The 13,881-nt window shown below is 43.1% G+C and overlaps 1 protein-coding gene across 1 annotated transcript in view; it reads right to left on the bottom strand.

Annotated features, from left to right (window-relative positions):
• Nucleotides 1-13,272, bottom strand: part of CCDC85C (coiled-coil domain containing 85C) — a 180,948-nt gene extending 167,676 nt beyond the window's left edge. The window contains exon 1 of the mRNA XM_089656367.1: nucleotides 12,237-13,272. Within this exon, the coding sequence (XP_089512493.1) occupies nucleotides 12,237-12,939 (703 nt within the window). The 5' untranslated portion in view covers nucleotides 12,940-13,272. The remainder of the gene's footprint in view (nucleotides 1-12,236) is intronic.
• Nucleotides 13,273-13,881: the final 609 nt, after the last annotated feature.

The following is a 13,881-nucleotide window of genomic DNA, read 5'->3' as shown; positions in this document are numbered from 1 at the left end:
ATGACTTGATCGGCCGATTTTTTTTTAAAATCATTGATGGCACCATCGGATTATCGAGCGAACGATGTTTTCAATTTTCGGACGAAAAATCATTTGAAATTCAAACCATGTATCCATGCAAAAATCGACTGCTTCCTGATGAACCACCCAATATTCAAGCCATGGGTGGCATTGCTGGTCTGAAAGTCGAAGGAGCCAGCCACAAATTTGACAATTGCACATTTTCCACCAATCAGATGCAGTCACTGTTCAAGTATTCTGACAGCCGTGGGTGCCAGCTGTCAGAATACAATAGTCATCAGTGGAGATTCGTCCATCCATGCTGAGATGGAGATGAAGGTATACATTTTATAGTATCGAAGAGCCGTAGCTGTGCGGGAATTCTGCAGTTGGGACCTTTTATTCTTTTATAAAGTATAAGATGCAGTTCTGGCTGCAGAGCTCCCTGTACCTGGAAGCAGGAAGATACCATCTGGCAACATCCAATGTTTATTTTGCAAATTAAAGTGATATTAAATCCTCAGTTTTCCTTAAGCACTTTCAACAGCTGATTTCACTTTAGACCCCATAGACCCCCCCCCCCCCGGATAATAATGACTCTCCTGGAAAATAACTCTCCAGTCATTCTATATATTATAACAACTCTCCAGTTATTTTTATATACAGTGGGGATCAAAAGTTTGGGCACCCCAGCTACAAATTTGTATTAATGTGCATAAAGAAGCCAAGGAAAGATGGAAAAATCTCCAAAAGGCATCAAATTACAGATTAGACATTCTTATAATATGTCAACAAAAGTTAGATTTTATTTCCATCAGTTACACTTTCAAAATAACAGAAAACAAAAAAATGGCGTCTGCAAAAGTTTGGGCACCCTGCAGAATTTATAGCATGCACTGCCCCCTTTGCAAAGCTGAGACCTGCCAGTGTCATGGATTGTTCTCAATCATCCTCTGGGAAGACCAGGTGATGTCAATCTCAAAGGTTTTAAATGCCCAGACTCATCTGACCTTGCCCCAACAATCAGCACCATGGGTTCTTCTAAGCAGTCGTCTAGAAAACTGAAACTGAAAATAGTTGACGCTCACAAAGCTGGAGAAGGCTATAAGAAGATAGCAAAGCGTTTTCAGATGTCAATATCCTCTGTTCGGAATGTAATTAAGAAATGGCAGTCATCAGGAACAGTGGAAGTTAAAGCAAGATCTGGAAGACCAAGAAAAATATCAGACAGAACAGCTCGCAGGATTGTGAGAAAAACAATTCAAAACCCACGTTTGACTGCACGATCTGTTAACACGATCCCTCCAGAAAGATCTGGCAGACACTGGAGTTGTGGTACACTATTCCACTATAAAGAGATACTTGTACAAATATTGTACTCATGGAAGAGTCATCAGAAGAAAACCTCTTCTACGTCCTCCCCACAAAAATCATTGTTTGAACTTTGCAAATGAACATATAGACAAGCCTGATGCATTTTGGAAACAAGTTCTGTAGACCGATGAGGTTAAAATTGAACTTTTTGGCCGGAATGAGCAAAGGTACGTTTGGAGAAGAAGGGGCACAGAATTGAATGAAAAGAACCTCTGTCCAACTGTTAAGCATGGGGTTGGATCAATCATGCTTTGGGGTTGTGTTGCAGCCAGTGGCACAGGGAACATCTCACGAGTAGAAGGAAAAATGGATTCAATAAAATTTCAGCAAATTTTGGATGGTAACTTGATGCCATCTGTGAAAAAGCTAAAGTTAAAGAGAGGATGGCTTCTACAAATGGATAATGATCCTAAACACACCTCGAAATCCACGGGGGATTACATCAAGAGGCGTAAACTGAAGGTTTTGCCATGGCCTTCACAATCTCCTGACCTCAACAGAATTGAAAATCTATGGATAGACCTTAAAAGAGCAGTGCGTGACAGACAGCCCAGAAATCTCAAAGAACTGGAAGACTTTTGTAAGGAAGAATGGGCAAAGATACCTCAAACAAGAATTGAAAGACTCTTGGCTGGCTACAAAAAGCGTTTACAAGCTGTGATACTTGCCAAAGGGGGTAGTACAGGATATTAACTCTGCAGGGTGCCCAAACTTTTGCAGACGCCATTTTTTTGTTTTCTGTTATTTTGAAAGTGTAAATGATGGAAATAAAATCTAACTTTTGTTGACATATTATAAGAATGTCTAATCTGTAATTTGATGCCTTTTGGAGATTTTTCCATCTTTCCTTGGCTTCTTTATGCACATTAATACAAATTTGTAGCTGGGGTGCCCAAACTTTCGATCCCCACTGTATGTAATAACTCCCAAACAGAAAAAGGCGTAAGTTATCTAAAATAAATACAATTTTTTAATTAAATGTTTATTATGAGACTAATGATGTTTTTTTTAAAGTTTTTACATTGTAGATTTTTATTAAAGTAAACAAAAATTACACGTAGAATTGAGAAATATCAACATACATATAATGTAATTTGGCGCTTTACAGAATTGATCCTCCAAATAATTAAATGATAACTTTCAATAATTAAAACCTGTTAGCACTCTTACGTATATATTAACAGATAAGGCATATCAATTTAAGCTCTTACTTTCAACTTTTACGTCATTTAGCTTCTTCAAAACTAGGGGACTTATTATTACATAGAGAGAGTTATTATTACATATACAAAAATGACTGGGGAGTTATTTAATATATAAAAATATTATTTGGGAGTTAATATAACATACTACACCCATTCGCATTTCGCGTAGTAGGAACGCGTGCTCCCACATGCAATTTTTTGTGCGTGATCATCCTGTATTTCTGTGTGTCGTGCATAGAGCAGCTGTTTGTCTGCAGCAGAGAAGCTCAGGGGACCAAACTTTGACCCCGATTCAAGTGCATTTTTCCATGCACGTTTTGCCGTAATTCTCACTTATTTTTTATGCAACAGTTGTGGAAAAAAACAAAAAAACAAAACAAAAAACATTAAAAACCTTCAAAAAAAAAAACCTACACACCGTACTGCGTTTGGGGTGCCATTAAGAATGAATGGCACCTAAACCCGCATTGCAGTTTTGCCATGATTTTAGAGCAATTTGGAATCGGGGCAGCATTGTGTCAATTCTGCCTGAGATTCCAAATCGCTTAAGTGTGAATGGGGCAGCACAGTGGCTAAATGGTTAGCACGTCCGCCTGGCAGTACTCAGGTCATTGGTTCGAATCCCAGCCACGGCACCTCCTGCCTGGAGTTTTCATGTTCTCCCTGTGCCTGCATAGGTTTCCTGCAGGTACTCCGGTTTCCTCCCACACTCCAAAGACAGACTGGTAGGTTAATTGGATCCTGTCTAAATTGGCCCTTGTATATGAATGTGAGTTAGGGACCTTAGATTGTACGCCCCTTGAGGGTTAGGGACTGATGTGAATGTACAATATATATGTAAAGTGCTGTGTAAATTGACGGTGCTATATAAGTACCTGAAATAAATAAAAGGGGCCTTACTGAAGTATGAAGTTTCTTACAATATTCCTTGTCTGTGCGCATCTTTCAGCTGGCTCCGTGACCACTGCCCCAGGTTTCCTGTTTCAGGGTGGCTTCTTTCTCTTGCAGAATCTTATAGAGCCACTCTTGCATGCAGGGACTAGAGTTGTGTCTCCCTACACTGTGTGCATCAATGGAAACACACAGCTCCATAGCCCAAGATGACAAGCTACTACTCAGCTCCTCCCTCCTCCAAGTTATTATTATTATACTGGATTTATACAGCGCCAACAGTTTGCTCTGCGCTTTACAAAATAAACAGATTGGCTGGTGACTGCACTGTCCTGTGTTACCTTTCTCCTGTGAAGACAGGAAGTTTAGGAAAGCAGAAACCAGCAGCAACGAAACTGCATGCACTGAAGAAGGGAAGTTTAACAAATAGTTTACTGGGGAATGTTTATTTTTTTCTCAATGTATTAAACTAAAAAAACGCTGGGGGGGTATTACTACTTTGACTTTTTTTTAGTGGACAGATAGGATTGTTGTTTGTACAATCATCTTCCACAGGTCCAGTGACCCTGGTGTTATATTTCTAGATCCAGGCCTTACCTCTGCTGGGGACACCTACAACAAACTGCCCAATGTTTACACACAGTTCAAAAGACTTGTAAACCTGCTAAGCATTGTGTACAGGGCTTATCTCCTACTGACACCACAGTAATGCAAACAGACTGGAGGACAGGAAAGCCAAGGTGTCTAGTAGATGATCCCACAGAACTAGATCCAATACCTGGACTGAGGACTCGGTTTCATTATTGTCACATGAGACTAGAAATTACAAATGATAAAACGATGCCACTGCACGATCCGTCCAACAATCATGTGAGCAATACCCTGGGGTTTTCTACCGTCATTTCCAATTTGTTACATTGAGTGCCGGTTCACACTGATGCGGTACGGAATTTGCACAAGTTTCTGTGCGATTCCTAGACCACATCAAAATCGCACCCCGTTCATGCGGACCGCTGCAGGTGTGTATGTTAGCAATACCCCGGAATCTGCAAAATGCGATGTGGTTTGCAGAATCGGAATGCATGGGTGTGAACACCCATGCGATCTGCTTCTGTTGCGGACAAAAAAGGGTCCTGCATGATTCTGGTGCAAACGCGATGCGATTTGAGACACATAAAATGTATGGCCCAAATTGCAACACACGGAAATCGCATGTGATTTGCACAGGATTGCAGTGTGATTCCTGTGCAAATCACATGCAAAGTGCAGTGTGAACCTGCACTTAATGTGTTTTATGCATCGTATTTACCGCCATCTTGGATGTGACATCCGCAGCCCAATCAGACTCAGATACTCTTTAGTATTCCCCTTTGCACAACCATTCATGTAGAAGCCAGGAGAAGAATACAAAGAGGCAGAGAAGCTGGCCCAGCACAGACAGAACACATGTGCAAGGGAAGTTTGTGCTATGCTAGGGAACGGATTCTTCCTGAAGAAGCCAAATTTGCTAGCAAGTTCAGAGGCACATTGCAAGTCAATTTAAAAAAAAAAAAAAAAAAAAATGCATTACCCAATCACATGACCTGTGCCAAGGCATTGCTCACAGTGTCCTTGCCAGGATCCTGGGGGATGTTCAGGCAAAGCCACTGACTGTCTTCTTGTGCGAGAATAGGGGTCTCCAAACTTTTTATGCAAAGGGCCAGTTTACAGTGCTTCAAACTTTAGGGGGGCCAGACTGTGGCCAGTGGAGGAAGAAAATGTTTTGGTATCAGTGGTAGTAAATGCTCCATCATTGGTATTATGGGGAGGAATAGTGCTCCATCACTGGAGTCAGTGGAAGGAATAGTGACCCATTATTGGCGTCAGTGGAAGGAATAATATCTCATCATTGGAGTCAGTGGGGGAATTGATGTCCCATGGTTGGTATCAGTGGAAGGAATTGTGCCCCAGCATTGGTGCCAGCAGAAGGAATAGTGCCCCATCATTGGCGTCAGTGGAAGGAATAGTGACCCATCATTGGCGTCAGTGGAAGGAATAATATCTCATCATAGGAGTCAGTGGGGGAATTGATGTCCCATGGTTGGTATCAATGGGAGGAATTGTGCCCCAGCATTGGTATCAATTGGAAGAATAGTGCCCCATCACTGGTGTCAATGGGCGGAATAGTGCCCCATCATTGGCATCAATGGGCGGAATAGTGCCCCATCATTGGCATCAATGGGAGGAATAGTGCCCCATCATTGGCATCAATGGGAGGAATAGTGCCCCATCATTGGCATCAATGGGAGGAATAGTGCCCCATCATTGGCATCAATGGGAGGAATAGTGCCCCATCATTGGCATCAATGGGAGGAATAGTGCCCCATCATTGGCATCAATGGGAGGAATAGTGCCCCATCATTGGCATCAATGGGAGGAATAGTGCCCCATCATTGGCATCAATGGGAGGAATAGTGCCCCATCATTGGCATCAATGGGAGGAATAGTGCCCCATCATTGGCATCAATGGGAGGAATAGTGCCCCATCATTGGCATCAATGGGAGGAATAGTGCCCCATCATTGGCATCAATGGGAGGAATAGTGCCCCATCATTGGCATCAATGGGAGGAACAGTGTTCCATCATTGGTGTCAGTGAGAGGACTATTGCCCCATTGTCAGTGTCAGGAATTATCCCCCTCTGTTGCTGACAGTGTGGGAAATAATGCCCCAAAGGCAGGATAAAAGCAAGGAAAGGTCCAGATCCAGTCTCTGGGCTGCAATTTGGAGACCACTGTGCTAGAACATCAGTCCTCTAAGATCCTCTACCTGAGACCTGATTAGAAAAGTAAAAATTTTTTTGTAACAGAAAATTCAGCAAATCTGCTGTACCCAGTCACATGCCCTGTGGCAAGGGTCATGTGGTATCTGTAAATCCCCAGGGTCATGGGGGATGTTCATGCATCCCCACTGTATCTGAACACATGACCTTTGGCAAAGGTCATGTAGTATTTGCTTAAGATCAGTGGTCTTCAAACTGCAGACCAGGGGCTGGATGTGACCCTTTGTTTGCCTTTCTCTGGCCCTTGGGACAGTATTCCACCAACTGACACCAAAGAAGGGGCATCATTCCCCCTACTGACACCATCAATGGAGCACTATTCTTCCCATTGATACCAACAACGGGGCATTTTTTTTTCTCCTATTAAAACCACATTATGAGGCATTTTCTACTCCTACTGGCCTCAGTCTGGCCCCCCTAATACCTGAAGGACAGTAAACTGGCCCTGTGCTTAGAAAGTTTGGTGACCCCTGCTCAAGATAATAGTGGATGTTCCGACAAAGTCACAGATAGGCTAATTGTGCCGAACGTCAGTCCTCTAAAAAGGTGGCCATACACTGTGCCAAAAAAAAAAAAAAAAAAAAGGAATGTCTGTCTCACCTAAACAATAGAATGGGACAAAAATGGCAAGGTCAGGTAGTGATGATTTGATCAACCGAAGTTGATCAGTTTTGGCCGAAGAAAAAAAAAAAAAAAAAAAAGGCTGTACATGGTCAAGTGATGGCATTTTCCTTCCTCATGAATCAGTCTTACCTGTTAGGGCATAAAAAATGGCAATCTATTTTTTCAACCACAACTGATTGATTTACGTCTATCAAAACGTTCACTCTGTCGCTCATCCAAGCCATTTATGTTTCCCTCCATCGATGTCCGATTCAATGCTTTGTTGAATTGGACATCAATCCTTCTGTTTCATTGCGCCACGTATGGCCACCCCTACACCTTAGCGTCGGTCACGTGACTGGGCACCAGACTTGATCTTCAGAAGGTCAACTTTTTCAAGCATTTCATTAGTAAAATGTCAATTCACTTTTGAATCTTTTCCTTTTGAGGGACCAGTCATCGGAATTTAAAGGTCCCGAATTTCAAGGCAGCTGTGACATGTTTGGCTGTGTGTGGCGTGACCAGCCATTAGATCCCCATTAAATGCAGATCACAATACAGCCAAATATCCCTCTATACAGAAAGCAGCAAAAACGTTTTAAAACGTACAACAGCAACTAAACAACAACCAGGTTCAATTTTTTACATCTTCAAAATACTGGAACAAGATTGATTGCTCAGGGATATGACACTTCAGACTAAATGATTGCACATTGGCTAAAGCAAACAGCTGGGGAGAGTTACTAAATCTGGTGCAAACAGAATCAGCAGCTGTGTATCATAACCAATCAGCTTTCAGGTTTTATTATCAAAGCTTAAAAGGAGAAGTTCACCTTGTGAAAAAAAATATAAAATGCAAAATCTTTTTGCAGGTAAAAAAAAAAAAAAAAAAAAAATGCATTTATCATTTTTTTGTTGCAGGAGCCAGTAAAGCATTGCACAAGTGATCAGCAGATCGTTGGTGCCATGCAGGTCTCCTGCAGACCTGTCAGTGAATCTGCTAGTCTGTAAATCCTGTATGGGCAAGCAGATACATTGACAGGAAGAATCAATGAACTACCATGGAACTCCACAGAAAGCTACAAGCTGCCATTAGAAAAAGGATGTCAGTACTTGTAGTTCATTCATTCACAGAACACTGTGAATGAATGATGCGGTCATGTGGGCGGAGCCCTGCACGGCCGCACAATTTTAATAAAAATGACATCTACTATGCGGAACTTCTCCATGTACTGTTGCATGGGGGGGGGGGGGGTGAAATTGAGCAATGGCTGCAGCATTGGGAGCATGTTACATGTTCCACCTTTAAAGGATAAGTTCACATTTGGGAACATGTTCCATGTTCCAGCCATTATTTAAGGTGGAACATGTAACATGTTTCTCATCCTGCAGACGCTGTTCCATGACAGCCATAAAAGGGAAGATCCCTGTACTAGCTGTCATTTAAAAAAAAAAAAAAAAAAACAGCGCGGCTGTGCTGGGCCCCGCCCACATGATCGCATCATTCATTCACAGTGCTCTGTGAATGAATGGACTACAAGTCCCAGTAGCCTTAGTGGCTGTTGGCTTGTAGTTCTCAAACTACCACGGCGCTGTAAGCACTGTGGTAATCCATTGAGTCTTCCTATCAGAAGTATCGGCTTGCCCGTACGGGATGTACAGGCAAGCAGATATACTGACAGGTCTGCAGGAGACCTGCATGGCATTGGCAATCTGCTGATCACTAGTGCAATGCTTTACAGGCTCCTGCAACAAAAAAATAAATGCACTTTTTTTTTACTTGCAAAAAAAATGTGCATTTATTATTTTTTTGTAGAAAGGTGAACTTATCCTTTAACTGAACAAGCTGAAGCTGGAAGCGGATTGGTTACTATGCACAGCTCCACTAAAGTCTGTGGGCACAAGTTTTAGTAAATCATCCCCAATGTGTACATGCATCATTGAAACAATGTAACATTCAACATAGTTGAATTGAAACCTTCTATTCCACACATAAAAAAAAAAAGATCAAACACACAAATATACAATTTAATATCCATATAAAGGCAACTCCCCTATACAGATCTGAAAAGTTACATGGAAGGATAATAGGAAACAAATACTTGCAATCAATTGTAATACAAATACCGACAATAAGATTACGGTTGATCAGAGTAAAACTACGTTCACACTAGCGTTGTCAGCAAGCGGCAGACAGACACTTGGGAAGTGTTTTTACCGTTTTCCAAACACCTGGGAAAATTCTGCACATTGCAGCACATAGTGATGTTCACACGGGAGCGTTAGTGACGCGTCGCGGCAAAACGGACGCCTCTGGTCGAGTCAAGAGGAGTTGAAGCCTCCTGTTCAAGTCTATGGTGCCGCTCCGCAAACGCCCGGCCTGCGTTTGAGAGGCGTTTGCGAAGCGTTAACACCATTCAAACTTCATTATAGGCGTTTGTGGGGCGTTTTTAACGCTTGGCAAACGCCTAGCAACTGCCGCTAAATCGTGCATATGGCATTTTTGGAGCGTTTGCGGAGCGTTAAAAACGCTCCGCAAATGCCGGACCAACACTTGTCAAATGCTATAGGGGCATTCGGCAAGAGTTGGAAACAAAGTCAAGTGTGAACAAGCCCTAAGGCTCCATGTACAGGAGCCTACCCTGACCAGCGGCCCCGAGAAAACGCAAATCACGGCAAAGCCGCGGCAAACACGGTACTGCGATTTTGCACTATCAGAGGTCAAAACATTCCTATCCTAAATGCGATTCTTCCCCGTTCAGGGGAGGGAGGTGTAACCTCACCTAAACATGGCAGCTCCTAAAATCCAAGTGTACATGGACACATGGGCTTCTATGGAGTTGAGTTTAGGAGCTTTGGCAAAAAAATGCCAAAAGCCCGTAACCTGGAGTTTAGGAGCTGCTCGTGTGCATGAAGCCTTATGATACAAACAATGTATTCAGAATCAAATGATCACATTGGGGGAGATTTACTAAAATTGGAGCACTCAGAATCTGGTGCAGCTGTGCATGGAAGCCAATCAGCTTCTAACTTCAGCTTGTTCAGTTAGGCTTTGACAATAAAATCTGGAAGCTGATTGGTTTCTATGCAGACCAGATTTTTCACTTTCCAGTTTTAGTAAATAGCCCCCACTGCATAGTTCATCAGTGCAATGCTAACATTCCTCAAGCCAGTAACCTTCCAATCCTTGCTCAGCATGGAATCTCCAGTTGTTTCTGCTGAAACTATTCATTGTGTAAATCCGATCAATGACAGCGCATACCAATGACACGTATAGAGTCATCGCCACCAGCAATGCACGCTGCAACCGTTTAAAAAGCCAGTGCAAGTGCATTCCACCCATAACGGATATTTCCGTTTTTTGCAGGAGCTGCTCATTCGGAAATCTTTTGAACAGTCCAAGAATTTGATTCTTGTTCTTTGGTTGACAACTCCCCCATCTACCACAGCCAGTAAGAGCGTTCCCATTTTCCCTGTTCAATTGTTCATGTATTTTATTTCACAACCTGGGTTCTGTGGAACATTAGGATTCCTCCAGGGGCTGCTAGGGGTTCCTTGAACAATTTCTACCTCTCAGATAAGTAACCATGGACACCAATGAGCTTTTTGTCTCTGTTACGGTGACCACAGACATTACAATCTGATCGTACAATCTCCTTTAGATCTTCCATGAACTATATAGTATAACGGCCTGGCTGACATGATATGAAATATTGTTTCTTCGGTTCGTTCTCATATTATACAGTCTGTACAGAAATTGTACAATCAAATTGTGTAATCAGCTTATGGTTGACTGTGCAATCTCCTTTAGATTTACCATCAGTCATGTAGTACAAAGTCTTCCTGATCAAATGGCTTTTTTGGGTTTGCCCTCGTATTACATAGTTTTGGCAAAGGTAAAAGGATAATGGATACTTGTCTGTTAATTCACCAGATTTATTTATTTATAATATATATATTTTATGTTTTATTTAAATATATAAAAAAAAAAATATATATATATATATATATATATATATATATATATATATATATATATATATATATAAATCCGGTAAATTAACAGACAAGTACCGGCTAATGTATCCAATCAGGCAAGCCCTTGCACTACACAGCTGATGGTAATATATATTACCATAAAGGAGATTTTACAATCAGATTGTATAGTGTATGGCCAGCTGAAGGGGGGGTCTTCTAACTGACCACAAATGTAAGGAGCATTCTTTCCAGTGACTATCACACTAACCCTAGGTTCACATCTGTGCGGGTGGTGCCGATGCGTATTTGCACGAAAATCCGTGCAGCCGCACCACCCACACAGAGAAATGCGGACCCGCGGGCGCCATTAGTTCTAATGGCATGCCGCCGACACTGGAAAATGCAACCGAGGTTCCCATGCGGGCTGCGTTTCCCAAAGAAGTGCCGGCACATCTTTTCCTGCGTGGCATGGGCACGGGAGTCCATTCAAATGAATGGGCTCTTGTGCCCGTGCAACACTCGGCCCGCATGTGTGCATAGGTGTGAACTGGGGGTAATGTACCATAAGCTGTAGATACAGTAATTATTAGCAGGGGCTCCCTTAGTCCAGAACATTATTTAAAGGGTTCCTCCATAATAAAAAGGTTGAGGAAGGATGGACTAGGGACTTTGCATTGGTCACTTACAGTCTAATTCATTAAAACACATTTTTTAGCTATCTGTAAGGGGGGATTCTTCTCATTGACCCCAAGTGTGAAGAGCATTCTTCCCACTGACCATTACACATGGAAATTAGATATAACAATTGTTACAAGGGGTTCCCCAAGATCAGAAAATGATTTCAAGGTTTCCCCCCATGTAAAAAAAAAAAGTTGAGAAAGGCTGCTTTAGATTGTATCAAGAGAGCTGAATCTCTACTGATAAGAGGAATCTCACCACTGACCACCCAGGAAGATGGGCAACGTAATCAGAAACATCAGTGGACCGACCCTTGAAGACATCTTAGCAGCACTTAGCAAGGATGCATTCACTTGAATCATACCCAACAGAGCTCAAATGCCATTCATAGATAACAACAGAACATATGGTACAATAATGGAGGAAAACAAAAACTGGTCAAAACATCATAACACTTCACTGGAAGCAAGGAGGAAATATTTGTATCATGGGAGAAGAAATGTTTTATTGAAAAGGAACACATCCTATAAAAAGTTTGTATCTTCCTTCCCTGAGAAAATGGGTATTATCGGGTTAGGTTTGTCAAGAAAGATGGGCAAATTGCTGCTTTCTTGGTGAAATGCAGGTTATCCTGAACACTTCAAACACAAATCAGCAGATATTGATGATCAATAGGTGAGCACTTACCATTGAGTCCATTGGGAATACTCCTGTGGTGGGGCAGGGTAGAAAGGTCATCTGCGGATCGCCTGATGGCCCCAGACTTACTGTTCTCCACCGGTTTATGGTGATGGTGGTGGTGGTCAGGGCTCCCTGCACTGCCAGTGCTGGAGGTGCTGCTGCCATCACCTACATCCCTGGTACCAGAACCCCCATTGAGGTTGGTGAGGCTGGTCTGGCTGTCTATGGAACTCCTAGAACCAGCTCCATTCCTTTCCTCATCCAGCATGAGGACTATCTCCTTGAGCTCCAGGTTGTCCCTCAAGAGAGCCTCCTGCTTGGCCTCTAGTTCCTTCAGCTTCTGTTGGTAAGCCCCCACCTCCTTCCACACCACACTGGCCGTGTGCCTGCCAAACCTTTGCCATTCCCTGGACAGCTTCTTGCCTTTCTGCCGGTCATCGTCCAAGAAGCAGCAGAGTTCCCTGAGCTCCTGGTTGTCATCCTGAAGTTTCTGGTTGACCTCCTTCAAGCCCCTGATCTCATGCAGGTGGAGCTGCAGCCTCCTGTTCACGTCCTTCATCAGATTGCCATGCTCCACCATCAGGTTCATCTTCTCAGTCTCCACTTTCCTCAACCTCTTGATGAGGTCTTCCTTGTTCCACCTCAGAAGCTCCTCATCTGAGATCTTGTTGAGCTCCTCCGCAGACCCTCCTTGGGTATGCTTGGCCATGGCAGGTGGTTCAAAAATGGATAGATGGTTGTATACAGCAAAGGGTGCCCAATTAAGATCAAAGTCCCCTTCTGACAACTAGCATCACTGTGCTGCTATACAACACATGCAAAGCCCAGGCAAGGTCCAGAAGGCTCATTCATTGCTGGTTGCAACTTGTGCAGAGGGGTCTTCAAGGGATGTTCCCTCCCCAGACATTTACTCAAGGGGGTTGTGTCCCTGTGTCATGGAGACTGAAATCCGCCTTGTGTGCAGATATAATCCTCCAGCTCAGCCAGGGTTCGATCTCACAGCTCTGCTGTCTCCAGCTCATCTGAATCCGCCTCCACCCTCCCAGTCCTGCCTGTCCTCCAGCACTGCCAGCTTTTTTTTTTTTTCCTTTTCCTCCTGGATCAAACAAGCTTTATTGACAATTACCTGGCGTACAGCCCAAACTAGGTCAACGTTCTACTCCAGTTGAAAAATAACAGTTAGAGAAGCATGAGGCTGAGCTCCAACAATGGTGCAACTTCATCCCGGTCAGAGTCTGCGCTGACTCTGCTTACAATATTTTACATGTTTATGTTGTTTTTGGATACTCTTATGCCGGCCATACATGGGTCGAATTTTGACCGATTTTTCGTTCAAAAATCGGACCTAAGAATAATCGGCCGACTTTCGCTCTGTTAGTGGGTCAATGGCACCGGACGATTTTCGTGTTTCCTCCCCTTTTTGTTGATCAGGCATGTTGGAAAATTCATGAAAAACGACTGATTTTCGACTCAATGATGGTCAAATCATACAATCGTTTTTCCAAAAAGAATATGCACATGAGCCGTGGTCAGGGGCGGACTGACAACTCATGGGGCCCCGGGCAATAGGGGATCATGGGGCCCCTGTGTCCTTGCCCAAACTCAAAAAAGCCTATGAAAAAGATACCAGGGGCATCTCATGGGGCCCCCT

Source organism: Staurois parvus, unplaced genomic scaffold (assembly GCF_062004578.1).
Source record: "Staurois parvus isolate SC_StPar_1 unplaced genomic scaffold, SC_StPar_1.0 ptg000026l, whole genome shotgun sequence".
Classification (NCBI taxonomy): domain Eukaryota; kingdom Metazoa; phylum Chordata; class Amphibia; order Anura; family Ranidae; genus Staurois; species Staurois parvus.
The sequence above is the reverse complement of the archived record's forward strand: the minus strand, read 5'-3'. Positions and strand labels throughout refer to the sequence as shown.